Below are 14,762 nucleotides of genomic sequence, written 5' to 3' on the forward strand. Positions count from 1 at the left end.
GAGTTTTGATACATTAATATTGATATTTTATTATGATTTTGCATGATTAGAATGGTTAGATGCAATAAATTCCATTGTTTTTCATATTTAGCTTAGGTGCTTAATTATGAAGATACTTGAAAAATGGGAAAAATGATACGGCAGAGTTCTTTGGAAATTGCCAAACAGTCAATATGATTTTGCAACATAAAATGGCAATTACACATTGTCTGTGTGTCGCTTTCATTGTCCAATTCAGAATGTTTTCACCATCTAACTTTCATAATTGAGTTAGTCAGATATAGTCATTCTTAGTGTTTGTTAAACTACAAATTTGACATAGTTAACAACCAATCTTTGTGGGCAAAATCCTTTACTTGCACCCTTTACTATTTTTCAATATGTGCGTTATTGTTCACAATGTGCACTTGCATGTTTAACTTTGAATAATTTGAATCTATTAATTAGGTTCAAACAAATATTTTCGCACAAAGTTATTACAATGTGGCTTTAAATTTTATTCCCAAAAAAAAAAAAAAAAAAAAAAAAAACTAAAGCTCATGACTACCTTAAGTTATGTCCGACTCACCAGATTCATTTGGAATATGAGAGGAGTAAAGGCCGTTTGTTATACAAGGTTGGCTTGGCTTCGCCTTCACTAAATTTAGTACCATGTTTGTTTCATCGAGTCGTAGTCTTATATGAGATTGCTAATACCGAGCTCACCAAAACACCTCCTTAGGAGGGTACTACTAAACCCATGTGGAAAGGGAGAATTAACTAATCTCATGCTCACCAATGTATAAGATGCATATATTATATTATTATTAGTATTATTATTATTATTATTATTATTATTATTTATTTATTATTATTATATGTATATATTAATTATATTTATACTTACATACACATATACGATAATGTACATATATACACGTCTTTTAGACATATATGTATAGTTGTATATATATATATATATACCCGCAGCAGCGGATCCAACAATATTTAAAAGACTACAAGCAAAAAAATAAATAAATAATTACCCAAAAAATTTACATAACCAATCACCCTTACAATTTAAATAATACCAAAGTTTTGACAGGCTTTGCATAGATGCTAGGTAACTTTGGTCCTGCAAAGGTGAGGTGTAAGCCTTCAGCAATGATGAATAAGTCTTTTAGAAGAAAAATTATAAATAATAAAATATAATGAAACTCAATTAGTAAATCTGTTTGAAGCTTAACATTCAATTAAATTTAAGTAATAAATGTAATAATCAATTTCAAACCCTAATATTATCCAATTAGTCATACAATCGAAATGGAGTAGGATGATTCGCAAATTCACAGGAGGATTAGAGCTACACATATGCGGGTGAGGAATAAAAGAATTTGGGGTTTAATGTGAAGAGAAATATATTTGAAAAAAGGAAAAGACAAAAAGGTTTTTAAACAAATTCAAAACGCACAGTTTTATTAAAACCCCCACTGCAACAAAAAGGCATCTTTTGGGTGAAATTTTAGGGCTTCTTTGGTATTTGATTTGTGTAACAACCTAAACTTTAATTAATTTATTCAATGAGACTATTTGCCCCTATACTATTTTATTAGAGAAAAATTTGACTTTTGTTCAGGGAGGAATTTGGAAATTTCGATTCTACCGTTGCACAGAGCACGTCGAAACGAGATCGTAGACACGTTGTTGGCTCGAATCCGAGTCGTAATGAAGAAAATACAGTTAAATTATGTTGAGGGGCAACAGCGTAATTTTTGAAAATCAGATTTTTATATCTGACTTTCTTCTCTCTCTCTTTCTCTCGATCTCTCCGCGACCCAGCCCCCTCCCCCCTTCGATTTTTCACACAGCGCCGCACCTCCAAACCTCCATAACCACCGACGCCGACCACCCCAACCCTCGAGACCGGACCCAAAACATCCGGCCAGACCTCGCCGTCACACCCCGAGCCTTCGCCGCCCCCTTCGGTCTTCCAGGCGCCGGAATATGGCGAAAACAAGCCGGTTTTCCCTCGAATTTCACGGCCGTCGTTCTCCGTCCTCCGGCCACCAATTTTGGCAATCAAGGTATGGATTTCCACCTTTTTTTCATGCTGTAGCTGGTGGTTGGGTAGGATTGGGTGTATTGATCAGATTTTAGGTCTAGTTAGAACTGGGTGTATTGGGTTTTACTGTTTAGATTGGCCTTCTGGCCCAAGAACAAGAAACATTTCTTCAACCTAACCGGTCACTGCCTCAGATTCTCAGAAGCTCCTCACCTTCACGACATTCACAGGCACCTCCAGGAGCTCTTCAACTTCGCAAACTCTTGCACGTTTACTTCTCCAACTCCCAAAGCTTCAAACTTTTCAGTGAGTTATCCTTTTGTGTGCTCGAAATTTTCAAGGATTTTGAATCACTTACTGCCATGGCCGCCCTTACTGAAAATTGATTTTAATTTGGCGATTTTAGATTTTTGTCTGTAATTTTTTTCCATTTGTCAAAATTTTTATTTCGGAAAGTCTTGATTTTGATATGAACTTTGATCACGAGGTTGTGCTTGACTGCAATGGTTGATGAAATGCCTCTTTCAGAGTTTGAGACTGTCATTTTTCTGTGTGTTTGTACTCTTCCGAGTAGGCATTCATGTATCATATGATGCATTGTTATGATACTTAATTCTGTGACAAATTGTGTTATTGGAAATAACTAGTGGGTCTGCTCTGCTGTAATATGCATAAGGGTTTATATCCCTGCTTATTTTTATCTTTTATTATTATTGTTTAACTAAGTTCCAATAACTGAAGTGAAGGGGACAAGAAAAATATTGAGGAGATGTTTTGAAATACTTGGTTCTTCTTAAAGGGAAACTTACAAAAACTGTGCTATTGTGCTTAAGATGGTTGCTTTTTTTGAAATACATAAACTGGGTTGTTTTCCAGTTGAATAAGGCTGCACCTTATATCAATTTGCATGTGTGTATTTAGTCATCAGATATTTTCTAGTAAGACTCGGTCAAACAAATTTCCAGAAAACATGAACCCGCAAAAAATTGAGGCTTGCAATGTAGGAAATGTGCGAGTTATATTGTTTTTCAAGTTTGATGTCCCCAGTTTGTCATTTTCAAAATTTTTCAAACTTAGTGGCCTGATTCCTATATCCCTTGGAACTTAAAATGTATGATGCCTGTACATTCATGATAGTTAATTTTTTAATTTTCAAGGGAAGAGTATATTCAAATGTTTTCTCAGGTGATTCCAATATTGTTTTGAACATATTAAGAAAAATGAAATTTTCTGATCTAGCCTTTTGGCAAATGGCAACCCCCTTTGGCAAATGGAAATCTGCTGTCAACTACAAGTTTTGTTCGTCTAGTGCCATGTATGTTGGTTAAGTTGTTTACCTAGTATAGCTAGACCAGTGGACAACTTGTCCCTTGTATTGTTCTGTTCTCTTCTTGATCAATTTATGTTTCTTATTACAAAAAAAAAAAGGCAATGAAGTGACAGAGAGAGAAGCAGGTAACAGTACATACTCTAGTTCAAAATAGATTACAAAAACCAAGAGGACGTGTTTTCTTCTTTGTTTTTGGTTCATAGGCATATTTCTCTCTTGCCCATATTACGTCATGCTGCCTATGATTGCAAATTGTGAGCCATTGTTTTAGGACTTTAAGATTGGGTTTCGGGATTATGTCCAAGGCCCAATTCCAATTGAGATTTGTATTGCGTTCTATTCCCACGGTTTTTGGTATGATTGTTATTATTTTTTCTTTATCGGTTTTGTAATTTTTTCAGGCCTTTCAGTTGTGAATATGGGGAAGAAGCCCTCGACGAAGAAGTCAACTTCCCAGAAACGCTGCAAAGACAAAGGTGTAACTACGCCGGTGGCGCGGAACAAGGCAGCAAAGGGAAACAACAACCGTTCTGTTGTAACCAGTGAGCGAGGTTCTAGTTCCACAGCATACCACTCAAATCCTGTTGATCACCCTTTGTTTGGCGTGAGGTGACACACACAAGAACCACAACTAATCGGATCCTGTGCTACATGTCAATGTCACTGACCATTTATCTTATAAGGTAAATATCCAATTGCATTTCACACTTACAATTACCTATATACTGTCTAGCAATTGGATGGTTCATAAATCCAATTGCATTTAAAGTGTGTGCAATTGGATTTCACATATTTAATTACCTGCCACAGTATGACAATTGGATGAAATTAAGAAACATGCACTTACTGAACACAAAGTTTGCCTCCTTGTACTTCCATCTAATGCTATTATTAATACTTACAGAATACTTTGACACGCATTAAGGGATGAGGAAACAACACACTCTGTGGTTTATGGTATCGGCATGAATTGCGTCCTCGAGTGCAGGAGAGAGTAGATTCTGTGGGGTTTTCAAACTTTGCAATTTTACTTGGAACAAAGGGAAGAAGAGACAAACACCTCCTGATGGCATTGGCAGAGCGATGGTGGGACACAATATATACATTCCATTTAGATGAGCTCGGGGAGCTTACCATGACCCCAAAGGACTTCAGTTCCATTACGGGTTTACTCGTATGTGGGAAGTCTTTAGAGTATGACATGGAGGCCCATACCAAAATTGAGGAGATGGTGAGGCTCTTTGGGGACCCCATTCGAAGCATCCTTAATGCCAATACAGGGACATTGTTAATAAGTACAAGAGGTGGAAGCCTCAAACCCCTGAACAAGAAGACCAGTTAACGCGTCTTCATTCTTGCAGTGCTTGGTAGCAGTTTGTGCAATGATAAGAGTGATTCTGTGTATTTATATTACATGCCAAGCCTGGTTAAAGTTGAGGAAATTAAAGACTATAATTGGGGAGGGGCTAGATTGGCATGCTTGTATCTATTAATGGATGCTCTTTCTCGAGGGCTAGTGGCAAGCATAGGAGGTTATTGGCGAGCATGGGAGGTGAGTCATTTTATGTTGGTCGATTTAATGATTATTACAATTGCTTGTGATGTGGTAATGTTGTTGTCATAGCTAACAACGGTTGTACTTTTTAGTTTATAGGTATGGGCTTGCGAGTACTTGAAGCCACTTGCTTTAACTCGACCATTGACTGATGTGGATTTGTTTCTGCGGGTATATCGCTGGTTATCTGCCCCAGATGTGCGGGAAACATCCCACAACTTGGAGCAGTTTAGGACAATACTCCGATATATCAGTACTGATCAAGTGAATTGACATCCGTGGGGAATCGATGATGCGAACTTACATTATTATGTGAAAAAAGCATTCCTATGACAAAAAAAAAAGGATTCTACTGCAAAGACCAGTCGGGTATACTTGGTATTTAGGAGAAAGGGTATCTATGCAAAGCTTAGGTACAACAGCTGCGAGCCCCAAAAAGACTCCCTAGAACCATGCTTAAAGTCATGAAAGTACTTGCTTCGGACAAAGAAATTAAAGCATCACTTAAAGGCTTTAATGCAGAGGGTTGGTTGGCTGAATCCACTGATTATCTACTCTTTCGAAATGAGTATGTCAGATATAAGCATTATCCAACTGTCATCAATAATGTAAGTTTTACCTTTGATAATGGTTCTTCATAATATAGTTTTGCATTATGCAGAAAAATATTTAGTTCATATCACATCACTATGCAGAGTGCAAAAGAAGGTGTGTGCTCTGTTGGTTCGAACTTTCAAGCTAGTGAAATTAAAATTCCTTCATGGAGTGTTGAAGTGGTGGGATGGGGGGACGCAAATGATTGTGAAGTGTTGGATATCCCAAGAGGCAAGTCTAGCACGTGCCTACCACTCCCGGAGGATGTGAAATATGTAAGTTTGAGGTTAAGGATTGGATTTAAATGTTGAAATCGAAACTACACGAATATATTAACTTTGACTTGTTTGTACTATAGGTAAGTGCATCGACGGCAACACAACTATTGGATATGATTAGTGGGCTAAATTCATTGCTCTTCAGTAAATGCATGGCTGCTAGGACAATCATAAGTGAGCTTCGACAGGTAATGTTGGATTGAATTGCTTGTAGGAGTTTTTCCAAATTAATGCAATATGAATTCAAACTCCATTCGTTATATATTGTGGCAAATATGCGTGATATTATCGCAAATGCAATGCCTTTAATTAGAATTATATGCGGAGGATTGATAATTTATGTGAATTGGGTTTGTAAGCATAAAAAAATATTTGTTTATGCTGCTGTTGATGCAATGCGGGAGAGTAGTTATGATGGTTATGTGCCATACTTGTTATTTTATTTTAAATTTAAGATTAGGAGACATTTATAATTGCAATAATCATCAAAGGTTATGACTTTGGTTTTGTAGGGGGGACACACTTAACATAATCATAACCCCTTTGCTAGAAAAGAAATTGCTGATGCGGAAGATGACTTTTGTTTTGTATATGAGGATGATGAGGAGAACGATAATGGTTTTCAGACATCATGTGAGGATGGTGAGGAGGATGAGGAATACGTGGAGGATGAGGAGGTCGAGGAAAACAGGGATGAGGATGAAAATGACCAGGAGGGCGAGGAAGATGAGGTATTAGTGGAGGAGACCACAACCAAGCCACCACCCCCTAACACCAAAGGAAAAGGAGCTATGGCGATTAAAGGAAAAGGCAAAGCATCACCACAAAAGCGCAAGGCCTCTTTGCCGGAACTAGAACCACACCTAATTAGTAAGAGGCTAAGGCTAAGGAAGAAAACATAAATTGTGTTATGGGTATTTTGTCTTTGTAATATACGTTGATAAAATTGTGAAACGTAAGTGAGATCATATATTTTGTGGTAGATGTTAACTGGTAGCTTATGTAATTTGTTTGATGTTACAAACTTATTATATAATGATGTCAAATATGATCGTCTATTGTTGTCTGTGAATGGATTGAATGAGTTCATTTGAAAGGAAGTGACCATCAAATGGAAAAGGCACTGATAGATTGGCTCGCCTAGGAGGAAAAGGAAATAATTGAATTGACAAACGATGAGTTGGAAATTGAACAAGAATAATGCAATTGACAAACGGTGAGTTGGCAATTGACAAACGGTGAGTTGGAAATTGAACAAGAATAATGCAATTGACAAACAGCGTGATGGAAATTGAACAAGAATAATGCAATTGACAAACCTTCTGTTTGAAATTGCAAACGTGCATGTATGCCTATTTGGCTTGGTTTTCCATAGGATTTCACTTCCCATTCGAAATAGTTTTGTAACCCCAAAGTTTATATATTATTTTTAGGTTAAAAACATGCGATTTTTGTCCTGTGTTAATATTTTGTAAACATCTATTTAATTTATAATTAAATAAAAAATTAAATGTATAAAGCGAAGGTGGGACAGTAGAGAAGTAAATTACGTCCTTATCCTTGAAAACAAAAGGGTTTACAATAGGAAGGACTCATATTACACTATTGGACATTTGTGTTCCATTATATTATAAAATCAATTCTTAATCGTGTAATATCGTAATTTACAAAAAAAAAAGACATGTAGCACAATAGTAAGGTAAAGTGGAACATTCAGAAGTTAAATTAGGTCCCTATACTTGTAAACACGGATGTTTACAATATTAAGGTATCGTATTACTATGGATAGTTATGTTTCAGAAGAATGTAAAACTCATCCTTAATGTTGTAATATCGTAATTTACAAAGAGAATGACGTCTAGTACTATATTAAGGTAACTAAGGACATTAAGAAAGTAAATTGGGTCCTTATACGTGTAAACACAAATGTTTACAATATTAAGGTCTCATATTACTCTGTTTAGGACAGTCATGTTCCACAAGATTGTAAAAGTTATCCTTACTCTTGTAATATCGTAATTTACAAAGATAAAGACATGTAGTACAATATTAGGGTAAAGGGGAACATTCAGAAGGTAAATTAGGTCCTTATACTTGTAAACTCAGATGTTTACAATATTAAGGTGTCGTATTACTCTTTAATGTATAGTTATATTCCAGAAGATTGTAAAGCCCATCCTTAATGTTGTAATATCATAATTTACAAAGAGAAAGACATCTAGTACAATATTAAGGTAACTAGGGACATTAGAAAAGTAAATTGGGTCCTTATACGTGTAAACACAAATGTTTACAATATTAAGGTCTCATATTACTCTATTCAGGACAGTCATGTTCCACAAGATTGTAAAAGTTATCCTTACTCTTGTAATATCATAATTTACAAAGATAAAGGCATGTAGTACAATATTAGGGTAAATGGGAACATTCGGAAGGTAAATTGGGTCCTTATACTTGTAAACTCGGATGTTTACAATATTAAGGTGTCGTATTACTCTTTTATGTATAGTTATGTTCCAGAAGATTGTAAAACCCATCTTTAATGTTGTAATATCGTAATTTACAAAGAGAATGATATCTAGTACAATATTAAGGTAACTAGGGACATTAGAAAAGTAAATTGGGTCCTTATACGTGTAAACACAAATGTTTACAATATTAAGGTCTCATATTACTCTATTCAGGACAGTCATGTTCCACAAGATTGTAAAAGTTATCCTTACTTTTGTAATATCATAATTTACAAAGATAAAGGCATGTAGTACAATATTAGGGTAAAAGGGAACATTCGGAAGGTAAATTGGGTCCTTATACTTGTAAACTCGGATGTTTACAATATTAAGGTGTCGTATTACTCTTTTATGTATAGTTATGTTCCAGAAGATTGTAAAACCCATCCTTAATGTTGTAATATCGTAATTTACAAAAAGAAGGACATCTAGTACAATATTAAGGTAACTAGGGATATTAGAAAATTAAATTGGGTCCTTATACGTGTAAACACAAATGTTTACAATATTAAGGTCTCATATTACTCTGTTTAGGACAGTCACGTTCCACAAGATTGTAAAATTTATCCTTACTCTTGTAATATCGTAATTTACAAAGATAAAGGCACATAGTACAATATTAGGGTAAAAGGAAACATTCAGAAGGTAAATTGGGTCCTTATACTTGTAAACTCGGATGTTTACAGTATTAAGGTGTCGTATTACTCTTTTATTGATAGTTATGTTCCAGTAGATTGTAAAATCCATCCAATCAATTGTAATATTGTAATTTACAAAGATAAGGACATCTAATACAAAGAAAAATGACCCCCAATACAAAGAAAAATGAACATTTGAGGAGTAAATGTTGTCATCATCCTTGTAACCAAGGTGGTGGTTACAACATTCAGGATTCATATTATACTAAAATGGACATACTCGTTCTATTACATTGTAAAAGTAATCTTTAATCTCGTAATATCATCATTTACAACAACAAGGAACTCTTGTATAAGAATAGGGTAAGCATGGACTTTGGTGGAATAAATTGGGTCCGTGTCGTTATAAGAACAAATAGTTGCAACAATAAGCACGAACAGTACACTATTATGGACATAGGCATTCCACAAATCAGTAAACGAAATCCTTACATTCATGAATTATATTACTTGGGTTTTACATTATGCGATGTGGTCATTTTTTTGTCAATATTTAAATATGAAGTAAAAAAATATTTTCTTTAGGTTTTGTGTGATTTGCACTAAAAGTCATTGTTTTTACTTTTAGGTACTTCAATCATGGAAAGGGAGAAAGATTGAACAGGAGGCAGGAATTGACCACTGTAATTTACCAATTACCAAACGGGCCTAGGATTTCGCACATTTGAATTACAAATACATAGGTACCGTTTGTCAATTGCCAAACAGAAGGCAGTAATTGCACATTGAAATGCAATTGGATTCCAGAAACAATAAATTACAGTCCCCTGATTTGGCAATTATTGTCACCAAATATGGTAAATCCGCTGAACACCAAAATATTGGAATGATCGTCATAACTTGCAATATAAACAAAACCAAGGCTAGCAGCACAAAATAAAGTTAACATATTAACTTCATCAATTGTTCGTACACATGATTACCCAACAAAGTTAACATATTAACTTCACCAAATTGCATTTTCACATCCTCTGTTACATTTTCACACCCTGTGCTAGTCATAATCTATAATATGGAAACCGAAAAAAGGACACCAAATAGGACATTCGACCTAGATGTACAAAAAAGGTGTCCTACCTAACCATGGTCACAAGCCTTTGAAAACCACTTTACAAAAAACAAACAAGTTGTCATGTTATACCATGGTGACCCTCCTTCCAAAAATATAGGGTATGCACCAAAACCAATACCATCACAGCATCAGATCTAAGCTCACAAAAATATATACTGGTCAGTCATTAGAGTCCCATTACCTAACCTTGTTAGCGGCGCCGAGGTCTAGGCTAAACGCGGCCTGTACGTGTTTCTGGTATAGTCACTGCTGATTTTTTTTGTTTCCGAATATAAACCCTTTTTCTTTTAACGGTGACATCCGCCACATCCTTGTCTTTAACCTCAACATTACCAATCTTGTTCCCCTTTGCCATAAAATCATATCCATTTTTCATCACTTTCAATGCTTCACGTATTATCGCATCACGCAATTGATTTTTTTCATTTCGGAGCAACTCAATAGCAAGTCGCATTCGTTGTACATTAGAGTTGTACTGCAACCAACCAAAAAAAAAAACTTTAGCGTTTCATTACGTATTAAACATTTATACCATAAAAATAGCACATGCGCAATGCATACCTGGTCATACCACAATTGACGATAATATTGCATGTGTCTTATGAAAAAAATGCCACAATTCACAGCATTAGGTTGGATGAGATTGGCATCCAATAGGGACACAACAGAAAAGGAGGAGAACGTCCACCCCGTCCCAAATACCGACAATATGTCATCATGAAAAACGGAGTCTAGGTACAACAACTGTTGCATACACAAGAACATAGTCGACATTAGTAACATTGAACAAAAGCTTCTCCACTTACACTAATATGACAATCGTTCTCACATTTCTTATTGTGATGCACATCAGGTAAACTATCCCAAATTTCAGCTTTCTTATGGAATATGTCACAAACCAAAAGATACCAGTGACCAATTACATCATTGTGCATCGGAATATAGATCTACAAAAAAGTGGTATATTCATTATCATCGATAATTGATATTATTGGAGCTTGCATACGAAACCCACCTGCATGCAATCCTTCAGTCGCCCATTAAATCTTACGAGACGACAAAGCTTGTGTGTCCTAGCACATGACGTCATACGATTACTGGGACGTACGAACTTGGCACCTTCCTGCATTTTATGAGATATAACACATCACCTTTAACAAAAAAATATCCTTTATTAATCTTATCCATTTACTTACCGACCAAAAATACGTAGGTAGGAACCATTTTGTGGAGGTAGTATCATATAAATATTCTGTCATTACATTGATTACCTATTACAAGAGAAGGCATGATTGTTAGCATCCTAGTACCAACATTCTAAACATATACTAATGAGTAGTTAGATACATATTCGATTTATAGTCCTTACATCATCAAAGAGAGGCGACCCAGGGGCAAGGCTTCCAAAATGGTGACGATCTATAGCTACAACACCAGTGTCAACGAGTAGTTCACTGTCAAACAGAAAAAATAAGTGTTCTAATTAATTGTTCTTATGTCATTATGACAACACATATAAAAATTAATTTCACAAATTTGGTTCAGGGTATACCCCCAAGCTTTTGGATCTAATGGATTGCAACAAAATGCAAAACTTAGTAGATCTCTATCATCTTCAGAAATATTGTTGCTCATCCGGAATAGACCGACACTCAATCTCTTCATAATCCGCTCGTGAGCAATTACTTGTCGAGTTTTTGCATTTGCTTTAGCTTTCAACGCATTAATGTCTTCATAAGGAGTTCTCTTGTGGGGACCCAGCTTTCTATTCGCTGTTGCACGAGTCACTGTCGGATCCCTTATTGAAGTTGAACTACAATTCTTTAAGAACAAACTTTTTACGTTGTTGTGACCCATTTTATCCTAGTGGCCACAAATCATTACGAAATAGCATTTACAAATCAATATAACTGAAACAAATATATATTAGATGATACAAAGAATCTGCATAAAATAAGGACACCTAACTTTGTTATTACATTGGGAGAAAACCAAATAAAAATACAACGTAATCCATAGTACAATGATTTATGCAAATCAAATACTCGATAATTGTCATCATCCAAACATGTAAACCAACAAGTGAAAACATGAAAATGCATACAAACAAGCTACAACCAATACTCATCATACCTCATTCTGAGATTGTTTTGCATGTTTTCTCTCACGGATGACTTCAACAAAGGGAGCCGAAGTTTTATCAACAGTTGCAAATCCTTTCACATTGTCATCTTGCTCGTTGGGAGTTTCGTCTTCTTTGTTTGGCCTACTTTTTGGAGGTTTAGTATTTCCAAGGTCTTTTTGTCCCCCATCACTCTCCATATCAAACATGTTATTATCTTCCTTAGTCAGTTTAACTTCCAGTTCATGAGGGCATGGAGTGCGCAATGTTCTTTTTTTTTTATGATAACTCAGACATAAACTTGGAGATAATTGAGATTGCTCTATACTAACCTTAGAAATCTTCAAATCAACTGATATCCAATATTTTAACCCTTATGAAACAATTGACAACCACTGCAGGAGATACCAATGGAGGAGATTGCAATATTCAGCAGTAGAGTTTTTTGGGTTTTGGAGAGCAGCGCTCTAAAATATAACATAACAAATCGATTATGTCCACCTGTTATAGCAAGTTTTCTTTTAATTTTTTTACAACTCAATTGGCATGTGCACTGCACATGCTTCATAAACAACAAATAGAGCATGGATACACCAGGTGCACCGTAGAAGGTGCCTACATATAACAAGCAAGATGCTATAGACTTTTGTTTTGTTTTTAATGCTATGGACCTCAGAACTCACGACGATCAGACGAGAAGACATAACAATGAAAACTGACACAGCAAATGGAATAGAATTTTATTTTCTTTAAACTCAGAAAGATATTGGTGAACCAAAAATTAATTCAAAACATTCACAGATTAAGAAAAAAAAAATACACTAATCATTTGAGCAAATAAAATAAAGGCTGAAAGTAAATACCTGATTTTCCGAAACCACCCATTCCAAAAATCTTGTGCGCCCTGATGCAAATATATCTTTTATGTACGGTAGATGGAGGTTCTTAGTTGCAGATATAACAGCAAATCCCTTTGAAATGGTAAACATGATCACTCCAAATATGATGATCCTCCCAACCCAAGAATCTTTTCTGACCCACTGAAATTGATAAAACAAATATGAAATCAATATTTTTATCTTCCTTTTGGTCATAAATCCTGCTGTCAAACTAAAAATTAAAGAAAAACTTACCTGACTTTTCTTTCTGTGTTTAGACTTTGGCCGCTTGATGTATGTATGAGGTGAAGGATTAGAGAGTTTTTCCTTTCTAATTTTATAGCCAAAAAGATCACCAAAGAATTAGAGACTTCTAAATCGATGATGAAATCTGATGGGTGTAAAATATGTGGCTTTATGTTTATATAGCAGAGGTTGTGTGAATTTTTTTGTTTTTAAATTTCTTTTCTTTTTGAACTTTTAGAAACTCAATAGTGATAAGGGAGTCACGTGTTCTCTGCAAACTACCTCTCTCATGTTCATATCCCAATGGATGGACAGACACAAGACTTTTTTTACTCGTTATCTGTCAACTGTCAGTTATTTTTTTGTTTTTAGTCTGAAGAACTAATGCACTTGCTGAAACGCAATGGTAGGTAGCAATTCAAATGCTAAACCCAAAGACATGGACCAGCCTCTAGGCTTGGCTTGGCTTTTACCAAAAAGTTGAAGACACCAGTCAATTGGCTATCACTTTTTCAATCCTGCTCTGTTGGTAAGATTTGTAAAAAGATTTTGTAATGTCCCAAGCACGAGAAAGTTTCTTGATAACGTGGAAAAAAGTACAAACTGTAATAAAATAACCTGGGATATGTGCGATAATTCAGAGCTGCACGTAAAGTAGATGAGACACAGCATTTAACGAGGTTCGGCTATGCCTACGTCCTCGGAGAGCAGCAGCAGTAACTTTTCCACTATGTAAAATAATAGGGCTACAAGTTTAGTGTTTACAATATATGTGGCTCACTGAATTTTCTCTCTAGGAGAATTTCTCTCTGCTCTCTCTTTCCTCTTTCTTCCTTCTCTTCCTTTCTCTTTTTTCTTCTTTTCTTCTTTCCGTTTCTCTTCTTATTTATAGGCTGAAATAATCACTATTCATCACTATTCATCACTGTTCACCGTGACAAACAAACTCTATCAAAGCCGCCAAATGAACAGTAATGAATAGTCACCCGTGGCAGACAAACTCTATCAAAGCCGCCAAATGAACAGTAATGAATAGTTAGTGGGCTCCACATGTTTATTCTTTTATTCTTTTACAACACTCCCCCTTGGAGACCACTAATGATATGTCGGTTGTATCATTAAAGACTTGCTTGGAGAAAACCTAGTAAGGTAGAGAACTGATGGAAAGAAGAGTACAACAATCTGTATAGCATACTTCTGGATGCTCCTCCTGATTAATATCTCTCCCTGATGTCTTCATGACTATCTTTTGGATTGAGAATCTTTCGGAGTGAGTGGATGATGTAGCCACCAACAATTCATATAGTAAATATATTTCCAGTGAGCTATCTCTATGTAAATCATAGAAATTTTCAGAGTCCGCATATCTAATAACGCTTGGGCTATTTATAAGTTCACTTGAAAGAATATGCCCATACATGGTGTTATGCGGAAATAG

At 35.5% G+C, this 14,762-nt stretch overlaps 1 protein-coding gene and 1 long non-coding RNA gene across 9 annotated transcripts; one reads left to right on the forward strand and one right to left on the reverse strand.

Moving 5' to 3' along the window:
* LOC18781168 lies at positions 1,790 to 6,867 on the forward strand. 3 transcript variants are annotated; one of them, XR_002271374.1, is made up of 8 exons: positions 1,790 to 2,063; positions 2,236 to 2,347; positions 3,773 to 4,054; positions 4,276 to 4,923; positions 5,019 to 5,534; positions 5,622 to 5,795; positions 5,879 to 5,986; positions 6,311 to 6,867. It is a non-coding gene; the product is annotated as an uncharacterized LOC18781168 (long non-coding RNA). The 3 variants fall into 3 exon arrangements; XR_002271375.1 differs by having other exon boundaries at positions 5,026 to 5,534; XR_002271376.1 differs by lacking the exon at positions 2,236 to 2,347.
* On the reverse strand, positions 9,872 to 13,721 carry LOC109948407. 6 transcript variants are annotated; one of them, XM_020561283.1, is made up of 8 exons: positions 13,334 to 13,721; positions 13,064 to 13,240; positions 11,631 to 11,899; positions 11,448 to 11,532; positions 11,275 to 11,349; positions 11,094 to 11,201; positions 10,640 to 10,822; positions 9,872 to 10,553 (listed from the first exon to the last, which is right to left on the reverse strand). In XM_020561283.1, exons 2-8 carry the CDS (start codon positions 13,187 to 13,189, stop codon positions 10,290 to 10,292), a joined length of 1,110 nt encoding a protein of 369 aa, XP_020416872.1. In that variant the 5' UTR covers positions 13,190 to 13,240; positions 13,334 to 13,721; the 3' UTR covers positions 9,872 to 10,289. The 6 variants fall into 6 exon arrangements, with proteins under 6 accessions (XP_020416872.1, XP_020416871.1, XP_020416869.1 ...); XM_020561282.1 differs by having other exon boundaries at positions 11,631 to 11,941; XM_020561280.1 differs by lacking the exon at positions 13,334 to 13,721 and adding an exon at positions 12,212 to 12,667 and having other exon boundaries at positions 11,631 to 11,941; positions 13,064 to 13,078.

This window comes from Prunus persica, chromosome G4 (genome assembly GCF_000346465.2).
Source record: "Prunus persica cultivar Lovell chromosome G4, Prunus_persica_NCBIv2, whole genome shotgun sequence".
NCBI classification, from domain to species: domain Eukaryota; kingdom Viridiplantae; phylum Streptophyta; class Magnoliopsida; order Rosales; family Rosaceae; genus Prunus; species Prunus persica.